At 49.6% G+C, this 23,015-nt stretch overlaps 1 protein-coding gene across 9 annotated transcripts in view; it reads left to right on the forward strand.

The window, feature by feature from the left end:
- Positions 1-23,015, forward strand: part of LOC129051277 (tensin-3-like) — a 159,434-nt gene that overhangs the window by 88,929 nt on the left and 47,490 nt on the right. For all 9 annotated transcript variants that reach the window (XR_010138124.1, XR_010138123.1, XM_063718474.1 and 6 more), the window contains exons 5-7: positions 17,898-17,950; positions 20,288-20,459; positions 22,620-22,670. Coding sequence is in view for 7 of the 9 variants with exons in the window: in XM_063718474.1 (XP_063574544.1) it covers positions 17,898-17,950; positions 20,288-20,459; positions 22,620-22,670 (276 nt within the window). In the remaining 2 variants the exon portion in view is untranslated. The remainder of the gene's footprint in view (positions 1-17,897; positions 17,951-20,287; positions 20,460-22,619; positions 22,671-23,015) is intronic.

A 23,015-nucleotide genomic window follows, 5' to 3' on the forward strand; every position in this document is an offset into this window, starting at 1 on the left:
CTCATACTGGATTAGGGCCACCCTAATGGTGTCATTTTAACTTAATCGTTTCTTTAAAGATCCTGTTTCCAAACTGTCACCCTGTGAGGTCCTGGGCGCTAGGACTTCAACATATGGATGTTTGTGGGAATGCATTTCATTCATTAACAGATGACACCAGGCATTTTGTCAGTCTCCAATGGGGAGGAGGACGGTGCTACCTTTGCCAGATATGGTGGGTAATAAATCATAAACTTGAAGTTATGGTCTTGATTATGGAACAGATGAGTCCTCTCTTCCACTGCCCCTCCTTCATTAATCAATCAGTTTATAAATATTTATGTCCTGGGGAACCTCTGATGCACCAGGCACTGGGCCCTGTGTGGGGATGTGGAGGCCTGCCGTGGTTCTCTTGTGGGGGAATTTACATTCTAGGACACTCCAGTGGCATAGTCCACTTGGGGCCTGAGACTGACCTGGGAGGGGATGAAGGTGCTTGCAGAGAGGGTTGGAGGTGCCGTTTTCTGCTCTGCTCTGTTCTGTGGGACACTGGTTTCATAACTATCCAGACACTTCAAGTCCCTTTACCTTTGACAAGATAGTTTCTTTTTTGGAAAGGGGATAAAATATGCTTAAATAGAAAAAGATGGAATGGGTTTCATGTTTTGTATGTTTCCTCTTCTCTAGGATGATGCATGTGGTCCTGGAAGTCACAGCACTTTCTACAGGAAGTCCTAGCGATGTGGACCCCAAGGCACATGGCATCTCTGGGTGTTTATCCCGAGGCAGCCACTAAGGATGTTAACATTTTAAACTATAGAATGTTTCTCATAGCCTCATTCATAAGAGTGGGAAATTGGAGACCAAAAAACATGCTGTTAAAGGGGGATTCGGTTCCATCTGGACAATTGAGTACTATGCCGCTGTTAAAAATTGCAGTGCAGAAGAAAATATAGTGATATGGACATAAAGCACCATTTGGCTTTTAAATAAGTATGGGCGGAAGAAAGTCGCCCATACTTATTTAGGGGTCCATCCTATTTGGCTAAAGTTGGTTATCTTGGGGTATGGGAGGGAGGGAGAGGCTGATTCTGTCTGCTTCTTTTTGTATATGTCTACTTTCTGAATTTTCTGTAACAAAGTAACTTTTATCATAAGAATGAAAGCAGGTGGTACTTGTTATTTAAAAAGCTGGTTCTCAGAGCTAGCCTCTCAAGGGCAGTGAGGCCCTGCTCTTCAGCCACAGGGGTCTACACAGGCTCCTCAGATGGCCTGGGGCCTGCATGCCTGGGGTCTGACTCCCAAGCTGCAAGCTTGAATCTGCGGGAAGGGACTGCTTGTTCCTCACGCAGAAGGCTTCGTCTGCGGTTGGCTTCTGCTCACAGGAGGCGGCTGGAGCAGCCCCATTTTTCACAGGTCATCCCAGCGCAGCCTGATTTTATTTCATCTTGTTTTATATTACATTTTATTATATTATCATTTTCAGATCCAATTTGTACAGGACATCTAATCTCTCTGAGATAGAAATGAGGGGGAAAAAAGCCTGGGGCATCCAGGAGGCACAGCCGTTCTAAACGTGAGCCACTGACTCATGAGGCACTTCCAGATGGAAGCCTCAGAGGTTAGAGGACACATCTGTCCCCGTCTTTAAAAGGGAAATGGATGCCCTGTGCTCAGCTAGTGAAGCTGCCGTTTGGCAGAGCCCCAGGTGACTGTCCCATGGCCTGTGTGTGGGAGTTGGGAGGAGCCGTGGGCCTTGGCCTAGAACACTGATCCTGGGCAGATGTGGCCTTAGCTGACTAACCAGATGACCTTGGACGGGCCAGTTAGATACCAAGGACATTATTTCCTCACCTGTAAGAAATTGAGTAAGATGACCCATGTTTCTGTGTAGTGTAAACTTCATGTATGTGGCATATTGACATTATTTTGGCATGAGACATATTGTCTCAATAGATTTTAGAATTGACCTGAGCAGATATACTTCCTTTTTGGTGCCTCAGACTATGTCCTCTTCCCAGAGTCTCCTGATAGACTCAAGCTTCTGCTTGTGAGCTGCTAGGAACAAGTGCAGGGTGCACCTCAGGATAGTGCTGGGTCCCTGTCATTGTCCCCCTTTTTACAGATGAGGACACTGAGGCGACAGGGCTCACTGACTATCCGGAGTACCCTGTCTGTAGGGCAGAGCTAGGATTTGAGTCGGGCTCCCTGCCTCCAAGTCCTTTCCCATGGTCCTTCAACTGTAATACGCTCTGCGGATGGCGGAGGATGGATGGAGGGCACCATAGTGTGTAGTGGTTGGAGGGGACTGATTTGGAGCTCTATAGAAATAGGCAGCATTCTAGGTGCTTGAGTGGCAGGAAACCATGGTCGTGATGGGTTTTTGATAGCTTGGGTTTCAGAAGTGGTAACGAAGTTAATTTAGTGGAGAAAGTGGGAAGATGAAAGGGAGAGTGATTAGGAGGAGTGGCCTCTTGGAGGCTGTTGAAGCTATTCGGAGTGACAAGGGCCTGTCTCTGAGATAGGTTGCCTATCCATGACATGTGTGTGGAAGTGGGGAGGAGCTGTAGGCCCTGGCCTAGAGCACTGATCCTGGCCATATGTGGCTTCTGCTGACTAACCAGATGACCTTGGACAGGTCAATTAGATATCAAGGACATCATTTCCACACCTGTAGAAAGAGAACATTTTAGTGAGGAATTGAGTAAGATCACTCACACATCCCCACTCCGTCTTCAGGGGAATTACCCAGCTAGCTTAGAATGAATCACGGCGGGAGTGTTTATACCACAGGAATGGACAGAGGATACATCGAGGTGGTTGCCTCTCCCCTCCCCTCCCCTCCCCTCCCCTCCCCTCCCTTCCCCTCCCCTTTACCAGCACACCTCCAGGGAGAATGATATGGGAAGAATTGAGCCCACATTGAATATTTTAAAAGACATTTATAAAGAGAGGTTATCATTTTCTTAAAAGAAAGGGGTAAGGTAGGGAGGAAGTTACTATGATACTGAATTGTCCTACACAATGAGAGTCCTTGGAAGACAGTCTTGTTAATGTCATTCACTAATACTCATAACCTTCAAAAGGGCTGAGAAACACTCGAGGAAGAAGAGCTGAAAGCATCCTTAAGGAATGGGGACCTGTTGTTGCCCAGTTGGTTCTCACTCTTGGAGCTCCAGATGTGGAGGGAGTTGGCTGAGGTGAGCAGCAGGTGTGGGGCAGTGAATGTCTCATGGGCTGTGTTTTGTGTGTGCTTGCCAGGCCTGCACCTGTACGTGCTGGTCCTTGCACATTCCCTGTTGCTGTCTCAGCATCATTTACCTCCTCAGCTTCAGGGGACCTGGTTCTGTTGGCCTTGTCTTCCTTCTCCTCACATCCTGAATGGATGCCCTCCTGGCCTCCATTGACTGCCCCAATAGTAATGATGTAACATAGTAGTAAAAGCTGGCACGTGTCGAGCATGTGTGGTGTTCCAGGCACAGTATTAAGCATTTTGCATGCTCACCTTGCTTGATCTTCCTAGAACTCTGCATTATGTGCCATTTCCACCCCCATTCCCCAGGTAGGGAATCTGAGGCTTCTAGAGGACGAATATCAGGGGGTTGCTGGTGAATGTTTAATAGAGGCTTTCCAGGTAAAAGCTCGGTCGGCAGTGTTTGCTGATTTCTTTGGTATAAATACTCCCCCCATTGCTGATTTCAACCTCCAACCTGATGTCTGGGAAGTGCACCCTGGGCTCCTGGAGCCTGCTGGAGCCACTCCTGATGCCACTAACAGATGAGGTCCAGGTCAGCAGCTGTCTGCTCTTGGGCCTGACATTTCCACCTATCTCGTCACTGCCCAGTGTTCCCCTTATATTAATCTTGCTGCTGCTACCACTAAACCTTGTTAAAAACATTGGGATTGTGTCACTCCCCTATGCAGAAACTTCTGACACCTTTCATCGTCATGGATTTATCACCTGGCATTTGGGCTCCTTGAGCCCGGACTTAAGCCTCTTTCTCATGCATCCTGTGAGCATGGTGTGTGTCACTCCTGGCTGCCCCCACCCACTACATGCAGTGTGTCTCCATTTCTCTGCCCAGACTCTGTCCTCTGAAGGAATTTGCTCCTCCTGCCCCGCCTCTGCCACAGGCGCTCACTTTGTATCCGTTGCTTTCTAGCCATCCTGGCCTATCCCAAGAGCTGCCCTGATGGATCTGCAAAGTGGCCATGGTTTCTAGAGCTGGAGACGAGCTCTTCCTCTCCCAGGTGCCCATCACCGCCACCTCTGGCACTGCCTTCTCTCTCCTTTATGGGGTCTTAAATGTGTACTTATCCAGCACCTCCAGGACAGGATTCTCATCCATTCAGTTTTCAGTCCATCCTGGTCTTTCCCTTCTGTCACACCTGCATTCTCCCTGCAGTGCCTGAAATGGGCTGGCCCTCCTGCAAATACGTGTTTGCATTCGTGGATATGAAAGGGAAGCAGGGCTGCTCAGAGCCCTCTCTGCTTGTTCTTTCCCGGGTTATCCATGTGAATCTGATTATTGCAGGATAAACTCCAGATTAAGGCTGCTCTGTCAGTGTCAGTGCAATTCGTTAGCTCTTCATTCTAAAGCAAAAGCCCTACTGTGCCCTTCTGGGTGTGGAGGCAGGTATGGTCCTGGCCTGAGTTGGGGTGATCCTCTCAGCATTCTCTGGGCAGCCCCTTTGCCCATCAGAGTTTGCCAGGCTGGGGTGGGTGAATTAGGCCCTTCCCTCAGCCTTGCAAACATTGAGCTATTGTATAGAACCAGCTGGCTGCAGGGCCAGGGACCTATCTCTGTGGCCCATGGTGGCCAGCATCTGTGGGTCTTGCCCCCCTCAGCACCGCCGACGTCCCATGTGGACAGGACCAGGTGTCTGTATGCTGGGGGTTTGGTGGGGCTGTCCATGGGATGCCTGTGCTGTGCCCTGAGGGGCTGGTTTCCAGGCTCTCTGCAGGGGGATCTGTGTGAGTTTGGGTGGGACATCTAACAGGACAGAACACAGCTCTGCAGGGCACTCTCCAGAGTGGACTCAGCATACATAACCCCTCCCACCTGCTGCAGGGCACTTTCAGACTCCCGAGATGACTGACATTAACACGGGCTCATTAACAATGTTGTCACCTTCTAGAGAAGGCACTTCCCTCCCAGGCCGCCCTTGCTGACTTTCTCGCCTATGGATGGGAGCCCCTTGCCTGGCTCTGCCTGGCTGGCCGCTGCCTGCGGTTGAGGACACTCCCATTGGGGGTACTTTGGGAGAGCTGGCTCTCTAGGGCTCTGCCTGTTTTCTGTCACCATGAAGTAAGGAATAAACTGGTCTGTCCTCAGGGTGCCACACCCTGCCCAGCTGTTGCCCCCCAGAGCAGCCCCTCTCCATGACCTTTCCTCCATTGTAAAATGCGGGAGTGGGACTGGAAACAACACATGCAACCCTCCTCTCTCCCCCAGGGCTGATGATGAGTGCTGCTGGCTTGGGCTTGGTGCCTTGAGGCATCTTCTTAGTCCCCACAGAGATCCTGGGAGGCTGGTGGTGTTGTCAACTCGTTTGCTCGGAGGAGTTAAAGTCCTGTTTAGTGTCTCCGGGTCTGAGGACTGTGGCCAGTAAAGGGACAGGTGGTCCTATTTTGACCCCCTGCTGTCACTGCTCTGTCTGCCCCTGCCAAATGGTGGGCAGGTGGCAGGAAGCACAGGCTGCCCTGTGGAGCTGAGCCTGGTCTGAGCAGTGCACCCCTGGCTAGTTATAAACTGGGGCCCCCCATTTGTGTTCAGCCTGGAAGGAGACACCACGTGGTTTCCAGTGGAACGGGCGCCCCCAGAACACCCTGCCCACTGATAGGGTTATGCTGGGGGCCCAATGAGGCCCTCCCCACCTCCCCTCCCTTGGTCCACTTTTCTATGTGAAGAAATGTTTTCGTTATGAAATAACTGATAAAAATAAAAGAATGTAAGTGCATGTAAGATGTTACAAAAAAGCACACACAAATCTCCCTCAGTTAAAGGGACGTGACTGACCATGTAGTCATGAGATCAGTGAGATCAGTTTAAACAGCTGCCTGGGTGAGTCTAACAGCTGAGGACACGATGTGGCCTGGGCTGGCCACCCTTCCTCTTAGCTCTGAGTGCTAAGTGAGGTAATAAGCCCTCCTCAGGCAGGTCTGGGACTCTATGTCACCAAGATCTGCCGTGTATCCAGCCTCCATCTCCCGTTTTGTAACTCAGAACCTGTCTGGTGCCTCATTCCCATAATTGAGGTTTCGCTGCATACCTTTCCTTCTCTCTGGCCCGGCCACTCTGTCTTTAACCCTGTTTTTGTGCTTGTTTATTGGTTTGGTTTTTATTTTAAAAACTATTTAATTATGTTCAATTCATTCGATGAGTCATCTCAAATTCTATTTGGAATGAAGTGGAGCAAAAACAAACTAAGGAAGGAAGTGGTAAAGGAGAGAATGGGGTTGGGGGAGAGGAAGGAAAGAGGGAGGGAGGAAGGCCAGTGGGCATCAGGCATCTGTTACCTGGGATACAGAGGTGAGTAACCTGCCCTCTCAGCAACTCGAAGTAGGTTTTGTTTTTCCTGGGGGAACTTTTGAGAGGCGGTTCTCCCTAGTGGCTAGTCCCCAGGAAGGCACAGCCACTCAGCTTCCTGGTCAGAGGGTTCTCCCGGAGAGTGCTGTTCTTGTTCCTGTCCCTCAGGCCCTTGGCAGGCTGGCCCTCAGCCCCGGGCGGACATTGTCCTGTGAGCTCCGTGCCTGCATGCTCACCGTGGGGCCGGGCACACCTGCCAGCTGCTCCTGGCTGTGGTCCTGGGGATTCCCACACTCACCAGGCTCTCCCACCTGGTGGGCTATTCCAGCTGCCTCCTTTATGCCCAGAGCTGCCGAGACATTAACATGAAGAGGGGTGTGCTTGACTAAAGCAGGGGAAGGAGCGAAACGTAGGAGGAGCTGTTTCTGGAAGGGAAAAGCAGCCCTGGCCGGTGGTCCCTGCCCAGGCCCAGCACAGTAAGTTCCCAACTCCCCAGGTGCCGCCTCTTGGCTGGGCTGGCACTGGGCACTTTGTCTGTCCCTGGCCACCCTCCTCTGTGGCCTCCGGTACTGGCTGCTTTGCAGTGAAGGGGCATTTCCAAGTCATTTTTCCCCTTTCACTTCAATGCTGCAGATGTTCGGTGGGATCTTGTGTCCTAAGAACCGTCCGCCCCATCTGCCCCTTCTTGGGAAACTTATCTGTGAGAAGAGCAAAGGGGAGCTTCCGACTTCTTTGAAAATGCTGACATCTCTGTGTCCTCCCCGAGCGTTGCTTACCTCTCCCTGCTGCCAGTCTTCCTGAGATGCCTCTTTCCATATGGTTCCAAACCAGCCTGAGCTCCTGGCCAGGGAGGCAGGATCCTGTGACTATTTGGTTACAAATAAATAGAGATACAATCTTAGTCTGTTGTTTCTCATAGTTGAATGTGAAGGTAAAATGACAAGATTACTTTATTTTAGTTTCCCACCCTCCATGGGGTGTACTTTCTCTGGCAGTTCTTAATGATTGCTGCTTATGTTTAAAAGCATTAAGCAGAAAATCAAGTTGGGCAATCCTGATAATTAATTGGTTCCTGGTATTCTTGTTCTGGAAGGGAAAAAATGTCTTATTAACCCTGTGGCTTTGGGAAAATCACTTACCCTCTCTGAGCGTTGTTTCTCCTACTGTTAAATGGGCATTGTGGTCACAGTTAGTTTTGTGATCTAAGGGGGATCCCACAATGCACTTGTGGATAAAGTGCATTTCCAGGGCCTCACACAGGCCAGACACAGAAATAAGATAATGGAATAAGTAGCTAATATTTCTTTGGCACTTATTACTGGCCAGGCACTGTTCTAAGCCCTATGTTTATGTTTCCTTATTTAATCCTTCCAAGAATGCTGTTTCTGTCTCCCTTTTCCAGATGAGGAAACTGAGTCACACAGAGGGCAAGTAAATTCCCAAGATCAGATGGCTTACTCGAGCAGTAGAGCTGGCTGCCTACCCAGGCATTAGTATTCCAAAGAGTGTGCGCTAAACCCCCAAATCGTATGTGCTGGATGGTGGAGGAATCAATGAAGGATGAAAAAATAAATGCCTTGAAATTTGCCAACTGAATGTTGTTCAGGTTGTTGCCTTTGAAAAAGATTTTACATGTATTTATTCTCCATTTGCTTGGTGAAACAAAAACAGAATGTGCAGAGGTGTCTCAGCCCAACCTGTTTAATTGTCCCCACCTCACACATAGCCCGGCAGCTGTGATCTGTGTCTCTCGTCACCATGCCCTTCATAGTCCTGCTTCCTTGCGGATTTGTCCGTTGCTTTTGTTTCTTTTGATTTATTTATTTGTTGGAGATGGAGTCTCGCTCTGTTGCCCAAGCTGGAGTTCAGTGGCACCATCTCGGCTCACTGCAATCTCCACCTCCTGGGTTTGAGCGATTTTCCTGCCTTAGCCTCCGGAGTAACTGGGACTACAGCCACATACCACCACGCCTGGCTAATTTTTTGTATTTTTAGTAGAGACAGGATTTTGCCATGTTGGCCAGGTTGGTCTTGAACTCCTGGCCTCAAGTGATCCACTTGCCTCCACCTCCCAAAGTGCTGGGATTACAGACGTGAGCCACTGTGCCTGGCCTTTTGTTTCTTTTTACAGAGCTGTTTACATTGCTAGTTTTCAGGGCGGGTGAGGCTGCTAGGAGCAGCGCACAGGCCCTGGGGACAACCAGGGGAGCTGATATTCTCACTGCAGGCTTAGGCCTTGCTGGGATTCCTAACATGACGTCCATAAAAGGGCTTCTTTTTCTTTTTTTTCAGACAGCGTCTCAGGCTGGAGTGCAATGGCACGATCTCAGCTCATTGCAACCTCCTCCTCCCGGGTTCAAACAATCCTCCTGCCTCAGTCTCCCAAGTAGCTGGGTTTACAGGCACCTACCACCACACCTGGCTAATTTTTGTATTTTTAGTAGAGACTGGGTTTCACCACGTTGGCCAGGCTGGTCTTGAACTCCTGACCTTGTGATCCCCTGCCTTGGCCTCTCAAAGTGCTGGGATTACAGGTGTGAGCCACCATGCCCTGCCAAGGGCTTCTTTTCTTTCCTCTTCACCAAAAGCCAGTGAGGACAAGGAGAGGCAGGGAACGGGGTGCCATGTTTAACCGACCCTGGCTCAAGGATCCTGGCACTGCCCTGCACCCATATTGGCCCGTGGGTAAGCAGGAGCGAGGGCCAGTGCTAGTCACTGCTTCTTTGGCCAGCCTGGGCTGTAGCTAGAGGCCTGGCAGATAGTGGAGACCTGCTTTCTGCCAGTGGTCAGAGCCCCCCTGGGAAGAGGGATGGTCACCTCCACTCCAGGGTCTTGGGTCTTAGGGAGGCAGAGATGCTAAGGGGACTGCTTCTTAAAGGGTAGTCTTGGGGAATTACATGAGAAAGCACTTAAAAAATATGTATTACCGTTTTCAGTACTTGAGTAGGCACAGGATACTGAGTTCAGCTCAGTGGGTGAGAAAAATCCGTAGTTTATAGTCATGTGTATCCAAGTCACAATATTAGCTTTTACCCAGCTGTCAAGCTGATACTTAACCACATTGCTATTCTGTGGGCACTGTCTTCCTAAATAGGCCCCAGTTATTCCATGTTATAACCTTGGGAAGGAGCAGATGTCACTGCTTTTCATCCTACTCTTCTTTTAGATAAGCCTGTTAAAGTCAGTGGGTACATTTATTTTTGTTAACCCAAAACTAAAGCTAACTAGCTGTCTGTTATTGAAATCTAACAACAGCATCCTCATGCCTCTTCAGATGGCCAGATGACTCCACAGCCACTTTGGGATTAGTGGTTCATTTCTTCCTTTCTTCATTCTACAGACTGCTGTGCTGGGTGGCTATTGCGTGCAGAGTGCCACCCGAGAGGCTAGAGATACCTCTGGGAGCTAGACTGCCAGTGCCTCTGCTGGATCTGCATGGGAGGGGGCTGTAGAGCTCAGACGACAATTCACAGTTAGTTGTTTTCTTGTAGTTGTGGTCGACACAATAAAGTAGACCAGGGCTGGACGTGGTGGCTCACGCCTGTAATCCCAACACTTTGGGAGGCCGAGGAGGGCAGATCACCTGAGGTCAGGAGTTCAAGACCAGCCTGGCCAACATGGTGAAACCCCATCTCTACTAAAAATACAAAAATTAGCCAGGTGTGGTGGCAGGCACCTGTAATCCCAACTACTGGAGGCTGAGGCAGGAGAATCACTTGAACCCGGCAGATGGAGGTTGCAGTGAGCCAAGATCACCCCACTGCACTCCAGCCTGGGCAACAGAGTGAGACCCTGTCTCAAACAAACAAACAAAAAAACAAACAAAAAAAAAACAAAACAAAAAGGAGACCAAAGTAGAAAGAATATATTAATGGCATCCCGACTCAGGTCGGGTAGGGAGATCAGATTATGCTTTGCTGGAAGTTGCCATCTGAGCCAAGTGCTTTGAGAAATCACAGGAGTTAACCAGGTAAAACTGGGATACATGATGAGGAGCATTCTAAACTGTGTGTGGTATGTGCAAAGAACCTGGGGCAGGAGGAAGCAGAGCGGGTAAGGTAGGGACAGGGAGTGAGGGAGGCACACGAGGAGGCAGGGGCTGGCTCACCCAGGGCTCTGAGGACCAGGCTGAGCACCTGCCTTTCACCCCATGGCAATGGGACGTCAGTGAAGGATACTCCATTTGAAATGCCGCACTAGCATTAATTGCATGACACAGGCTTGGTTTGCTGCAGCTGAGCTCTACTCTTCGGACTGCCTTCCACCTGCAGGATACGCACCCATGCCAGGTGCACAGTGCTGAACGTCGAGCAGTGACTTCCCTGGGCAATGGAGATTCTGTACAGTTTAACTGGATGCATCGGCAACATACAGTGCAAGGCTCAGGGACAATCTGCAGTGAGCAAGGCTAGCTTGTTAGTCTCAGGCAGGCATTGGACTTTTTTGTCTTTATTCTATGAACAGCCTGACAAGGCAGACATCATTATCCCGCTCCACAGATGGGGTCACTGAGGCTCATGAGTGCCCTGGCCCAAGATTCTGTAGCTGGCAGGTGGTGTGGGACTCACACCCAGGTCTGTCTGATGCCAGATTTCATTACTATACTGTGAGGTTTTGGAAACTTTTGATTTGTTCAAACAAGCAGTCGAAGGACACAGGTTAAAAAAGAACCAAATTCTGGCTGGGTACGGTGGCTCACGCCTGTAATCCCAGCATTGGAAGCCGAGGTGGGTGGATTGCCTGAGGTCAGGACTTCGAGAGCAGCCTGGCCAACATGGTGAAACCCTGTCTCTACTAAAAATACAAAATTTATCCAGGTGTGATGGTGGGTGCTTATAATCCTAGCTACTAGGGAGGCTGAAGCAGGACAATCGCTTGAACCCAGGAGGTGGAGGTTGCAGTGAGCTGAGATTGTGCCACTCCATTCCAGCCTGGGTGGCAGAGTGAGACTCTGTCTCAAAAAAAAAAAAAAAAAAAAAAATCAAATCCCCACCAGAGTTGGGCTCTCATTGATTACAAGCTTGTCTCGAAATTAACCTTCCTGTCAGGTGGGGGCTCCCAGATCCTCACCTGTGGAGACAAACATCAAACCAACTGGAATCCCATCCCGCCTGGGGAGGATCCCATGTCTCCCTGGGACGTCGTGGACTTCAAGGAAGCTTTGTTGCAGAGGGAATGGGGCCTGTGTCTTTCACTCTTCCCTCCTCCCTGTGCTCCCCCTCTGCATGCCCCACATGGGTGAGTGCAGAGGAGGCTGCTGGCTTTCTGGTGAGTGTGCTTACTCCTGCCCGGGTGGTGGCCATGGTGTTGATGTGACAGCCAAGGGAGCAGCTCCAGGGTTGGCTGCTCTGGAAATGTGCTTTGGCAGTGGCCTTGGGGAATCTCCAGTGGCCTTTTCAGTCCCAGCAGTCCACGGCCTCGCCTCCTTCCGCCAGGGCCCCCGGCCTCCTGCTGTCTTCTCTGCCTTCATTAGGTGGATTTGCTTGGCTCTTCCCTCGGTCTGCTCCCAGATGTGCAGAAAGACTCTTTGAAGCTCAGGTCTTCCTTCTGATCAGGTCTGTCCTCCTGAGCAAGAAGCCACAGTTCACAGTGGAAAGCATGGTTCTCATAGAGATACTAGAGCAAGCATCACCACATGTTCTAGAGTTGTCCGCTGGTCTTGGCAAATGGCACGTGGTGGGGTGGGGCGCTGTGGGATGAGATGAGGCTTTAGGGTAGGGTCTTTAGGGTGAAGCCTAGGGTGTGCTAGGATAGCGCACTGCAGGATGGCGCCCTGCAGGAGGGCACATTGGGACCGAGAACTGTAGGGTCACTGCAGGACCATGTGCCATAGGGCCACTGTGAAAATCAGGTTTGCCCTAGTGTGCCATGCGTGGATTGCTAACTCCAAGGTGAGATCTGGACATGAGCACACAGTCCTGGCAAGAGGAGGGAGATGAGGCTGAGGCGAGTGGAGGACCTTTCCTAAGGCTGCAGGTGCCAAGCGGTGGACCCTTAACTTGGACCCAGACTGCCTGATGTGGAGCCTGTGTGCTTTGCCATGAGGCTAGGCTGCTTTCTCCCAAAAGAGGTGTTTTTGCCTTCCTGCCGCTTAGTCTGCTCTCACCCACTGCGTGTGACACACTAGGAAGTGCTCTGTCCTGGGCAACAGAGCGAGACTCCATCTCAAAACAAACAAACAAACATATGTGGAACCAGAATGACCCTCCAGGCAGTGCATCTAATTCTTTATCTGAGGAATGCCTCTCCTCCCTTTTCACTCACTGACTCAGGGAGTCCAGGGCTGGGATGACCTCCAAGTGTTTGATCCACAGCTGTCATTTTACCAGAAGAGAAAGGGAGTTTAGTGACCTCATTGAGTCCATGGGGCCAGTTTGTCACATGGCCAGGATGAGCTCCAGGACCTGTAGAAGGAAAATGCTTCTAAAGAGCAGTCTGGCCGGGCACGGAAGCTCACGCCTGTGATCCCAGCACTCTGGGAGACTGAGGCCAGTGGATTGCTTGAGCGTCAGAGCAGCCTGGACAACATGGCGAGACCCCCATCTCTACAAAAAAAATACAAAAATTAGCCGTATTTGGTGATACATGCATGTAGTTCCAGCTTCTTGGGAGGATGAGGTGGGATGATCACTTGAGCCCAAGAAGTCACTGAGAGGCTGCAATCAGCCGTGATCACGCCACTGTACTCCAGCCTGGGCGACAGTGAGAGCTTGACTCAAAAAAAAAAGAAAAAAAAAAAAAGCAGCCTGGAACAGGGCGGTCTTTGCAGGCTTACCTTCTGCAGGTTTAACCTTAACCACAGATTCTACCTGGGCCCCCCTTTTCCCTTTCTCTTATTTGGGTGTTGAAGGCTGTGGTAAGAGCATGCCAACAGGGACACAGGTGAGGGAGGCATGGGCTGGGCAGAGGCTGGGTGGGAGGCTTTGCTGTCTGGGTTTTTTCACCCTGGAAAACAAGAGAAAAAAAGAAGCGACTTGTGTTTCTATCTCATGGGAACTCTAATCACGAAGGGCTTGGATTTGATCGCCATCGGTGCTAGGGTCCAGAAGGAAACCACAGCTTGGGAAGGCTTCTGAGGACGTGAGCGGGCAGCTCTCTTTTCAAAACACCTAGAGAGTGGAACCCCGTCTCTACTAAAAATACAAAAAAATTAGCTGGGCGTGGTAGCAGGCACCTGTAGTCCCAGCTACTTGGGAGGCTGAGGCAGGAGAATGGCAGGAACCTGGGAGGTGGAGCTTGCAGTGAGCTGAGATCATGCCGCTGCACTCCAGCCTGGGCGACAGTAAGACTCTGTCTCAAAACAAACAAACAAACAAACAAACAAACAAACAAAAAAAACACCTAGAGATAGTGAGTTTGCAACACAGATTTGCAGGACTGGTGCCTACAAGTAGAGAGAGTTTTTTAAACCTTGTATGAGGTTAGGATTTCGGGTTTCTCAGGAGCCAGGTTTAATAAACCTATAGCAAGTTAGTTTCTCAGTCATCCTACAGTCATGAAATGCATTATTGTGCACACACAGGGTTTAGATTTGTGCAACCCAAGTGTAGGTATATTGTTTACTTTCAAATAAAGACTCAAAGGGACATCATATCCCTGAGTCTCCTCTTGACAAGCACAGTATTTTGGAAACTCTTGGCAGTAGTTCCAGTTCAGTATGGGGCTTGGTTCTCATTTTAGTCCAAGTCAAAGCAGCTGAGGGGGTTCTACCCCAGTGTGTCAGGGGGACCTGTCATAGGCATGTCCTCTACTTGATTCCAGATTTAACCCCTGAATGATTCAGGGGGATTTTAGTGCACATCAGATCTCAGATGCTGACTTGGAAGTGACGGAAGGGCCATAGTTTCTCTCCCCTTTTTGGCACAGGGCTAGAACAGCTCCCCCAAGCAAGAGTCTTTTATCCTCACTGATGTTCATGTGATTCAGGGGCAGCCTGTGCAGGAGAGGGTGTGGACCACCCAAAAGCCAGGAGATGGAAGGAGAACAGAGTTTCGGCATCAGAAGGTGCTACTGCAGCTTAACTGTGGGATTCCAACACGCTCGCCCACCAAATCCTCGTTTCCTCATCACCATCCGTATGTTACCATCCTGTAACATGTAACATAGGGATGGTGATGTCTGCTTACTGGGGTTTCTGCTGGGCTCCGTGCAATGCTCTTCAGGGTTGTGCTATGGAAGCTGCTGAGCACCACATGCCTTGGAGGTGGCCAGGCCTGGGTTTGCACATCTGGAGGCATGAGGTGGACAGATGCGGGTCTGGGGCTGGGGATTCGAGTGGGTGTTGAACTCTCTGTGTTCTTGGAGGGTGGCCCTGAGATGTGCTGGGTCTCGCCTCGATTTTAAGTGGATGTAGACTTACATAGAAAATTGGGCATGTTGGGGGACGGGCTGAGTTCCTCCTTCCTACCCCTCTTCCCAATACAGAGGTTAAGGAAGGAGTGTCTCTGGGCAATGCTGGGACACTTCACAGGAACCCTGCATTTCTGAACACTTCATGGAAGCAACTTTGTGCAATTCAACACTTTTTCTGACTTTTCACCAGCTCAGGTGCTGGGGCCTCCCTGTGGTGATAGCACAGATTACAGTTTCCTCCATTGGCCTTGACCTTAGAAATTATGTAACTATTGATTTAAAAGGTTTTTTTTGTTTCTTTTTTTGGCAGTGGTTGCAATTTGTATGGTTTCCGGGTTTGAACATTGGAGTTACTGTATCAAGGCGTATAATGCTGAATTGGATTCAGAGATTATTGGATTGAGAAGATCCCGTGGGTCTGTCTGACCTGCCCTTCTCACTCTGCAGCTGAGGAAATGGGCCCTGGGTCCCGTCAGGGACAGCAGAGTCCTCATGCCTTCTGGGACCCTTCCCTCCTTCCCTCCTGCCGTCAGGGCCCTGCCTGAGGGACAGTGACACTCCTACCCCATCACGTTGGTGCCGGCAGTGAGCAGTCACGTATTTGTGTGGTTGTCATCTTGGAATGATGTGCCATGTGAAAGTTAAATAGCTTTGCCCAGTGAGTTATATAATGCTGTTTGTATGTTAAGTTGCATGCCAGGCTTTCACGGTCAAATGATAAGCATGACATAGGGTCTGAAGCGACAGCCCACTTGTAGGAACTGGGCCAGTGTACTCCAGCATGGCATTGCAATGGGAGTCACTGTATTTTGGATGTGTGGTCTGGTCAAGATGTGGGACACATATAGTCAGATCCTGGTGGGTTCATATAAGACCCAGGACCATGGTCGGTCAAACTCCTTGCTGTTCTCCCCTGAGATGTTGGCTTATTGAACACTTTTTTGAAGTAAATGGGACCCTGGTTAAGCTGAATTTCCCTTTGATGGGATTGGTTCTATTAGGATTGCATCTGAGCTGCTTGAATTTGAGTCTTACATGTACAGGTTGTATGAATTAACCTAAACGGGTTTTTGATGTATCATTTCCTTACTTTTCGGAGACTTCATTTTAGTGCATTCAGTTTGCTTCTGGGATTGCATTCTAAATACTTTTTTTTTTTTGTTTATTTGTTTGGGACAGAGCCTTGCTCTGTTGCCCAGGCTAGAGTGCGGTGGCACGATCTCGGCTCACTGCAACCTCCTCCTCCCAGGTTCAAGTGATTCTTGTGCCTCAGCCTCCTGAGTAGCTGGGATTACAGGTGTGCGCCACCACACAGGCTAATTTTTGTATTTTTAGTAGAGACGTCGTTTCACCATGTTGGCCAGGGTGGTCTTGAACTCCTGGCTTCAAGTGATCTGCCCACCTCGGCCTCTGAAAGTGCTGGGATTACAGGTGTGAGCCACTGTGCCCGGCCGTATTCTAAATACTTTTTATACACACTGACAAGTTGTCCTCTGAAATCTTGCATCTGTTTATATTTCACCAAAACTTTAAAAAATGTTTTCAAGATTTTTATTTTTGCTGCTCTACTAGGCAAAAGAGTAGTCTCCTGTTTTGTAGCTGTCTAGTCTGAGCTGTGAAAGGCTTTGGGTTAGGGCTTTGAGAAGATCAGAGGAACATGTTTAGAGCCTCCTGCAGCTTTGTGGGCACAGGGGATGAGCAGGGGGTGCACCTCAGAAGTCGGGGTGGGTGGGGTCTGGAGACCACGGGACTTCACTTGACCAGGTCTGCCCAGCACGGGCAGTGGCCATGCGGTGCCAGGCTGGGTTCCAAGCCATTGACAGAATTACCTCAGTGAATCCCTGGACAGCTCCATGAGACTGGCCCTGTCTGTTACTATTCTCACTTCAAAAGGCAGGAGACAAAGAAGTGGAGTGACCAAGGGGCTTGCCCAGGGAAAGCAATGAGGAGGTGGACCCAGGGCTGAGCTCACCAGCACCTTGGTGTAGAACTCAAGAGCACACCCCTAGATCCTGCCCCTGTCTTGGGAGGCTGAGACGATGATCTCTGCTGTTTTGGAATTGGTACTAGGCTTTGCATTGCTATGATTTCAGGAAAACATCTGTATTGTTGGTCTCCGAAATATACATAGAATTTGTTTTCTGTTCATTTCTTGCCAAAGGAGTCCAGGTGAGCTGCACCTGCCTGAGTGGGATCCCAGGTGTGATCGGGGGTGTTGATACCTCTGATGGTGGTGTCTGTGGGCCTGCTTTGATCGGGGAGCAGGAGGAGTGCTGGAGGCTCTGTGTCCCCCCAACTCGGGGGTCTCTGGGCTCATGTGTGCAGCATTACCTGGCTTGGGCCAGAAAGAGACTTCGAGGGAGCCCTGTAGGGGGTGTCTGGGTTTCCCCATTCACCTCTGCCATCTGACAAGATCGCTTCCCTCTTTGAGCCCCAATTTCCTCACTTCTGAAATATTGGAGAGCCTTCTTACTCATACAGTTGCTGGGCATTTTTCCTGAAATAGTAGATCTCTGTCACCATAGTATATAACAACCCTTATGCACAAGGAAGGGTTATATAACTGTAAAGTAATTATAACCCGAGTCTTTTCTCTCTGTTGAATAGGCTCTTTAAAAAAGAGTAGGTATGATTGACAATTCCTGAAAGTCACTCATTAATTGGTTCTTTCAAGTAAATAATAGCAGCCATGATAGTCATAGTGCTGGTGTCATCTGGCACCTCCCGTGTTGGATGGCGGGGCACTGTTTGCACGCCAAGTGATGCCTACCTTGCCCTGACTGGAGGGTGGCCTCACTGGCTCCTGTGGAAGCCCGTCCTGATGCTGGTTAGTGGCATTGCGTCCTCTGGTGAGCTGAAGCACACAACATGGTGTAGACCCTTCTGAGGTGATAAGGTGAGCTAGCAGTTATGATTGACTTGCAGTTTATAATTAAACTATGGGACAGCTGTCATTGTTCCCTCTCAGTGGTGTCTGTGTCATGTAGACTGGCAGGAAAGGAAACTTCAAAATGACCCTTGTTTTGTTATTTGCAGGCTCCAGGGAGTTCCACACTGTCCAGTTCTCTCTGCCATGATAAACCTCTGTGGTGAGTGTCTGTGTGGGTCATGCATTCCTGTGTCTCTGGCTGTAGGTCAGCTCTCCACAGAGGAAACTTGGGCATGGCATCATTTTATTCTGTAGAAATCATAATTTCTGTTTTGGTTGTAAACATTGCCAATCAAAGGTGATACAGGCCACGTTTTCTATCCGTTTCTAAATGCTGTGTCAGGGTCAGAAGCCCAGCTGGTAGAAACACCTGTGATTGTCTTTGAATAAATAATTGCACTGCTGAGGCCTGATTGTGCAAGTGTCACTTTTGGGGGAGACTCCAGGGTGTGCTGGCAAGAGCCCCTTTAGAGCAGATGATGGGGGCCCTGAGCCAGCATTTTCTGGAGAGGCACTCACTGTGGATCCTCATGACCGTAGGAAGCGCTTCATTTCTGTTCTAACAGTGTTCAATTTGACTTGGAATTAAATCCATGTCTGATAAATAAGGTAGAGAAAACAAAATCCTTGGGAATTGTTTGGATGCTGATTTGAACAAATCAACCTTAAAAAATAAATGTATGGGCCGGGCGCAGTAGCTCACGCTTGTAATCCCAGCACTTTGGGAGGCTGAGGTGAGGAGACCATAAGGTCAAGAGATCGAGACCATCCTGGCCAACATAGTGAAAACCCATCTCTACTAAAAATACAAAATTAGCCGGGTGTGGTAGTGCATGCCTGTAATCCCAGCTATTCGGGAGGCTGAGGCAGGAGAATCCCTTTAACCCGGGAGGCAGAGATTGCAGCAAGCCGAGATTGTGCCACTGCATTCCAGCCTGGCGACAGAGTGAGACTCTGTCTCGAAAAAGTAAAAATAAATAAAAATAAAAATAAATGTATGGTATTGGATGTTTGATGTTATTATTTCTTTTCAAGGTGTGATAATGGCATTGTAGACATTTTAATCAAAAAGTGCCCTTATCTTTTAGAAATCAATACTGCAAGATTTATAAATGAAATTACATAGTATCTGGGATTGCTTTAAAGCAATCAAAGTGGTGGAGGAGATTGCTGGGGGTATTGATGGACAAAGGTTAGCTGTGTGTCGGTAATTTTGAAGTTAGGTGATGTGGGTACATGGAGGTTTGTAAAACCATTTTATATGGTTTTGAATTTTTCTAAAATTAAAAGAAAGAGAGGAACACATAGGAGTAGTAAAAATGAAAACTCCAAAGCTGGTGGCAGCACTTTGGAGGGACTTAAGGACACGTCCTGTGGACCCATGCCTCTGGCTTTACCTCATGGGGGCACCGATTGGGTTTGACCTCATCCCCTCTCCCTGGAACCTTTTCCACCTCCTCCTGGATACCACCCTCAGCCCTAATGTTAGGAGCCCTCCTGGGAGGGGCTCAGGCCTCCCTGGGAACCACAGGGCTGGTGGAGAATCTGTGGTCTGTGGGAGGCCCTTGTCTCCAGTCACATTGGGTGCCTGGCTCCCACACTGCCAGTCCTGCCCACGTCCTCAGGCTGCTGGCCATGACATGACCATTTCTACCCTCTTCCCTCTTCCCTCCTCCACAGTCTTCATCTCACACTTGGGGACCTGCCCTGGCCACCTGGGCCCCTGGCTGGGTGGCCAGCCCCACATTCTACTCTGCATCCACCTGGCCTGTGGTTAGCTGGGTGGCGTCCCAGCGGGGCCCCATGGAGCTCTTAGCCTTCTGATAGGAGTCTGCTGAGTTGCTGCTCAGTAGATGAAAGGCCGCTCTGATTATGCCCCAGCTGGTCCCCTCTCCACGTGAGGTCCTGCCTCCTTCTTGGGCCTGCAGGGTCCTCCACGACCATAGCTGGCCACCTCACCAGCCTCATCCTTGGCCGCACCTGCCCCAGGATGCCACATACGGACACGAGGAGCTGCTTGCTGATGTTTGGCTTCTGCTCACACCATCTCCTCTTCCTCCCGGCCCCCTCCCGGTGTCCCCTCGTGCCGACCTTGATACCTCGGAGCAGGGTTGAGGCTCCCTCTCCAGGAGTCCCACCTGGAACCCTGTTCCTGCTCCCAGTGAAACCACAAAAAGTCCTTCCCGCCTTCGTGCTTTTGCATCTGAGCCCATGTGTCACTGCTCTGGGTTGCTTTCTCTTTGTGCGTTCCCTGGCTGCATCTTGCGGTACCCTGTCATGCCCTGCTAGGAAAATTCAATCTTGTGCCCCTCCCCACACTGCCCACCGTTATGGGAACACAGCGCAGAGGCTGTGCACACTGTAAATTCCCGTAGCTGGCCGCCCAGGTGCTGGTGTGAACACCCAGGGGATGAGTGTCCGTCGTCTTCACCTTTTTCCTAGGGGATGTCTGTTGTCTCCTTACCCTGCTTCTGATCTGCCCACTGCTCTCTCGCAGGCTCGTCATCCTGAGTCCCACCATGGAGGAGGGCCATGGGCTGGACCTCACTTACATCACGGAGCGCATCATCGCCGTGTCCTTCCCCGCCGGCTGCTCCGAGGAATCCTACCTGCACAACCTGCAGGAGGTCACGCGCATGCTCAAGTCCAAGCATGGGGACAACTACCTGGTGAGAGGTGGGCAGCTCCGGGAGCCTTTGGGCAGGCTCTGCAACAGGCACTGTGTAGGGATGGGCACTCACAGAACACTGGTTTACACATGAGGGAGAAGCTCAAGGGCCTGGGCTCACACAGCTGTCCATGTCGCCCTCGTCCTGTGTCTCTCTGCTGCCACGCCTGGGGAGGAGCCTTATGTGTCTCTGTAGGTAGCTTTCAGGGACACACGACTGCTGACCACAGGGATGGCTGTTGCCTCGTCCTGCACTCATCAGTGAGGCTGGCTCCCCAGTGCCTTGGGACATGTCCCCGGCCAGCCACCCCTGCACTCCCATGCTGCATCCCTGGTATCAAAAGACAAACTTGTGACTCTCCTCCTGAGCCAGAAATTAGGAAGACAAATTAGGTGGGCACCCAAGAAACCGGGGGCTGCCCTGGAGACAAGGAGACAGCTTGATTTTCAAAACACACGTGTCGAGTTGATGGTGGAGCCACATCTGAGGAATAAATAATACAGAACAGCTTCTCACCATCTCTCACCCTCTGATTGGCCCCTTGTTTTCTGTTCCCATGGTTGATAGCCCAGGTGGAGGCTGACTTCCTTCTGCTGTCAACAGTCACTAATGGGATTGAATGACAGCTCCCTGGCACCCTCTCTCTACCTGCCTTCTTATCTCTAGTAAGGAGGCCTCCTTATCTGTGGTAAAGCTAATCTGCCCCGCAAGCCTACAAGGTGGTCATTGTCTTCCTTGTTGGTCTGCTCCAATGACTGGGGCACCAGTGGCTGGGAGAGGTGGACCCAAGTGGCAGAGTAGGATGTGGCCTCCGTCTGATGCCAGAGCAGCCCTGGCCCGGGTGCTTCCTGTGTCCTGACCCCTCCCCAATCCTTGATTCACTCAGGCTCCTGCCTCTTTCTCGTCTTGAAGCCCATCTTGTCTGTGACCTGGCAGTGGACAGGAAGTGGTGGCCAAGCCCCATCTGATGGTGGTGCCTCTCACCAGGGGCCCTCTCCTCCCCAGGGCTTCCTCCTTCATCACTGAGGCAGTGTGCTCTGCAGGACCATGGCTCCTTCCTTTGGAAGCCACTCCCAGGCTGGTCAGCACATCCCGAGTCTCCTCTCTGGCCATCCTTCCCCTCTTCCCCAGTCCACCTTCCCCAAAGAGACCATGCAGAGGGCCTGGAGCCCTGGCCAGCACCTGTCTGTGGGGCCTTGTCAGGGCCAGAGCTCTCCCTGCAAAATGGCTATGGCAGGGATCTTTTTCTTGTGCAGGGTTAAGAAATGAACTGTGGGTCTCAAAGCAGCGCCCCCCCTTGTCATAAACAGGGCTTGCTGGGTGACCAGGACAAGCCCCCACCCTTCACTTTCCTCACATCTCTGACTCTGAAGTGAGAGGGACGTTTAGTTAATTTTTAAGGCTCCTTGTTGCTGGAACATTATTGTTATTATTTTTTTCATTTTGAACTACTGGAGTATTTAGCAAGGTTCCACAAATGGCTGTGATTTTTTCAGTGAACTTAGGCCGTGGCTCTTGGCTGGGCATGAACTCAGCCCTTTCCAGGCCTGGGGCCACCAGGCCATAGAGGAGGGACTGCCTTCCCCACCATGTGCCACCTCTCTATTGGGTCAGTTTGTGTTGTCAGGAGCAAGACCATGGAATTTATTTTATATATATATGTATATATATTTTATATTATATATTTTTTATGTGTGTGTGTGTGTATATATATGTGTACATATATATATCCTGTATGTTGGGATATTTTGTAGCCATGAGAATTAAAAAAAAAATAGTAACACGGTAAATTGCCTGGTTTAATACTAGTTAACGAAGTAGAATATAGACTTTATGTGTAAGGGTTCTGTATGCCATCCTTATCTTATTTATTTTATTTGTTTTGTATTCTGTGACCACACACGTCTATATTTTTCAATCTTTTCTGATCCTCAGTACCTGGAAGGGAAACATCATGTAAAAATGCAGTGTGTTTTCTCCTTTCATCTCTGATGTCAAGGATTTGTCTAAAAGCTTTTTATCCCCCAATTTGTGAGTGTGAAGATTTTAGATATTTTTTTAAAAAATTAGTATTAATTAAAATTAAATAAAAATTAAAGTATTAATTTTTTAAAATATTAAAATCTATTTTACGCAAGGCATTTTTTCTCTCTTTTATAGGTATTGAATCTTTCAGAAAAGAGATATGACCTTACAAAGCTTAACCCAAAGGTATGGAGTTCATCCCTTTATATTCTGCATTTTTGAAAAATGTAAACAATGCTTATTTTGTGCAAAAATAATTTGCTACTAGTCTTTGTGGAATGTGACTTGATAAGGAGTATTAGGAATTGTTCATATCAATTGTTTTAATTACTTTTTTTTTCAGTTTGAAATAGTTAGAGATTCATAGGAAGCTGTGAAAATAATACAGAGATCTCCTGTACTTCTCACCCAGTCTTTCCAGTGGGAGACTCTTACAACACTAATAGTAAAATATCTAGGTCAGGAAGTTGGCATTGGTATAGTCCACGGACCTCACTCACATTTCCCTGGTTTTGCGTACATGTGTGTTTC

The sequence above is a fragment of the Pongo abelii genome, chromosome 19 (assembly GCF_028885655.2).
Source record: "Pongo abelii isolate AG06213 chromosome 19, NHGRI_mPonAbe1-v2.0_pri, whole genome shotgun sequence".
In the NCBI taxonomy this organism is placed as follows: Eukaryota; Metazoa; Chordata; class Mammalia; order Primates; family Hominidae; genus Pongo; species Pongo abelii.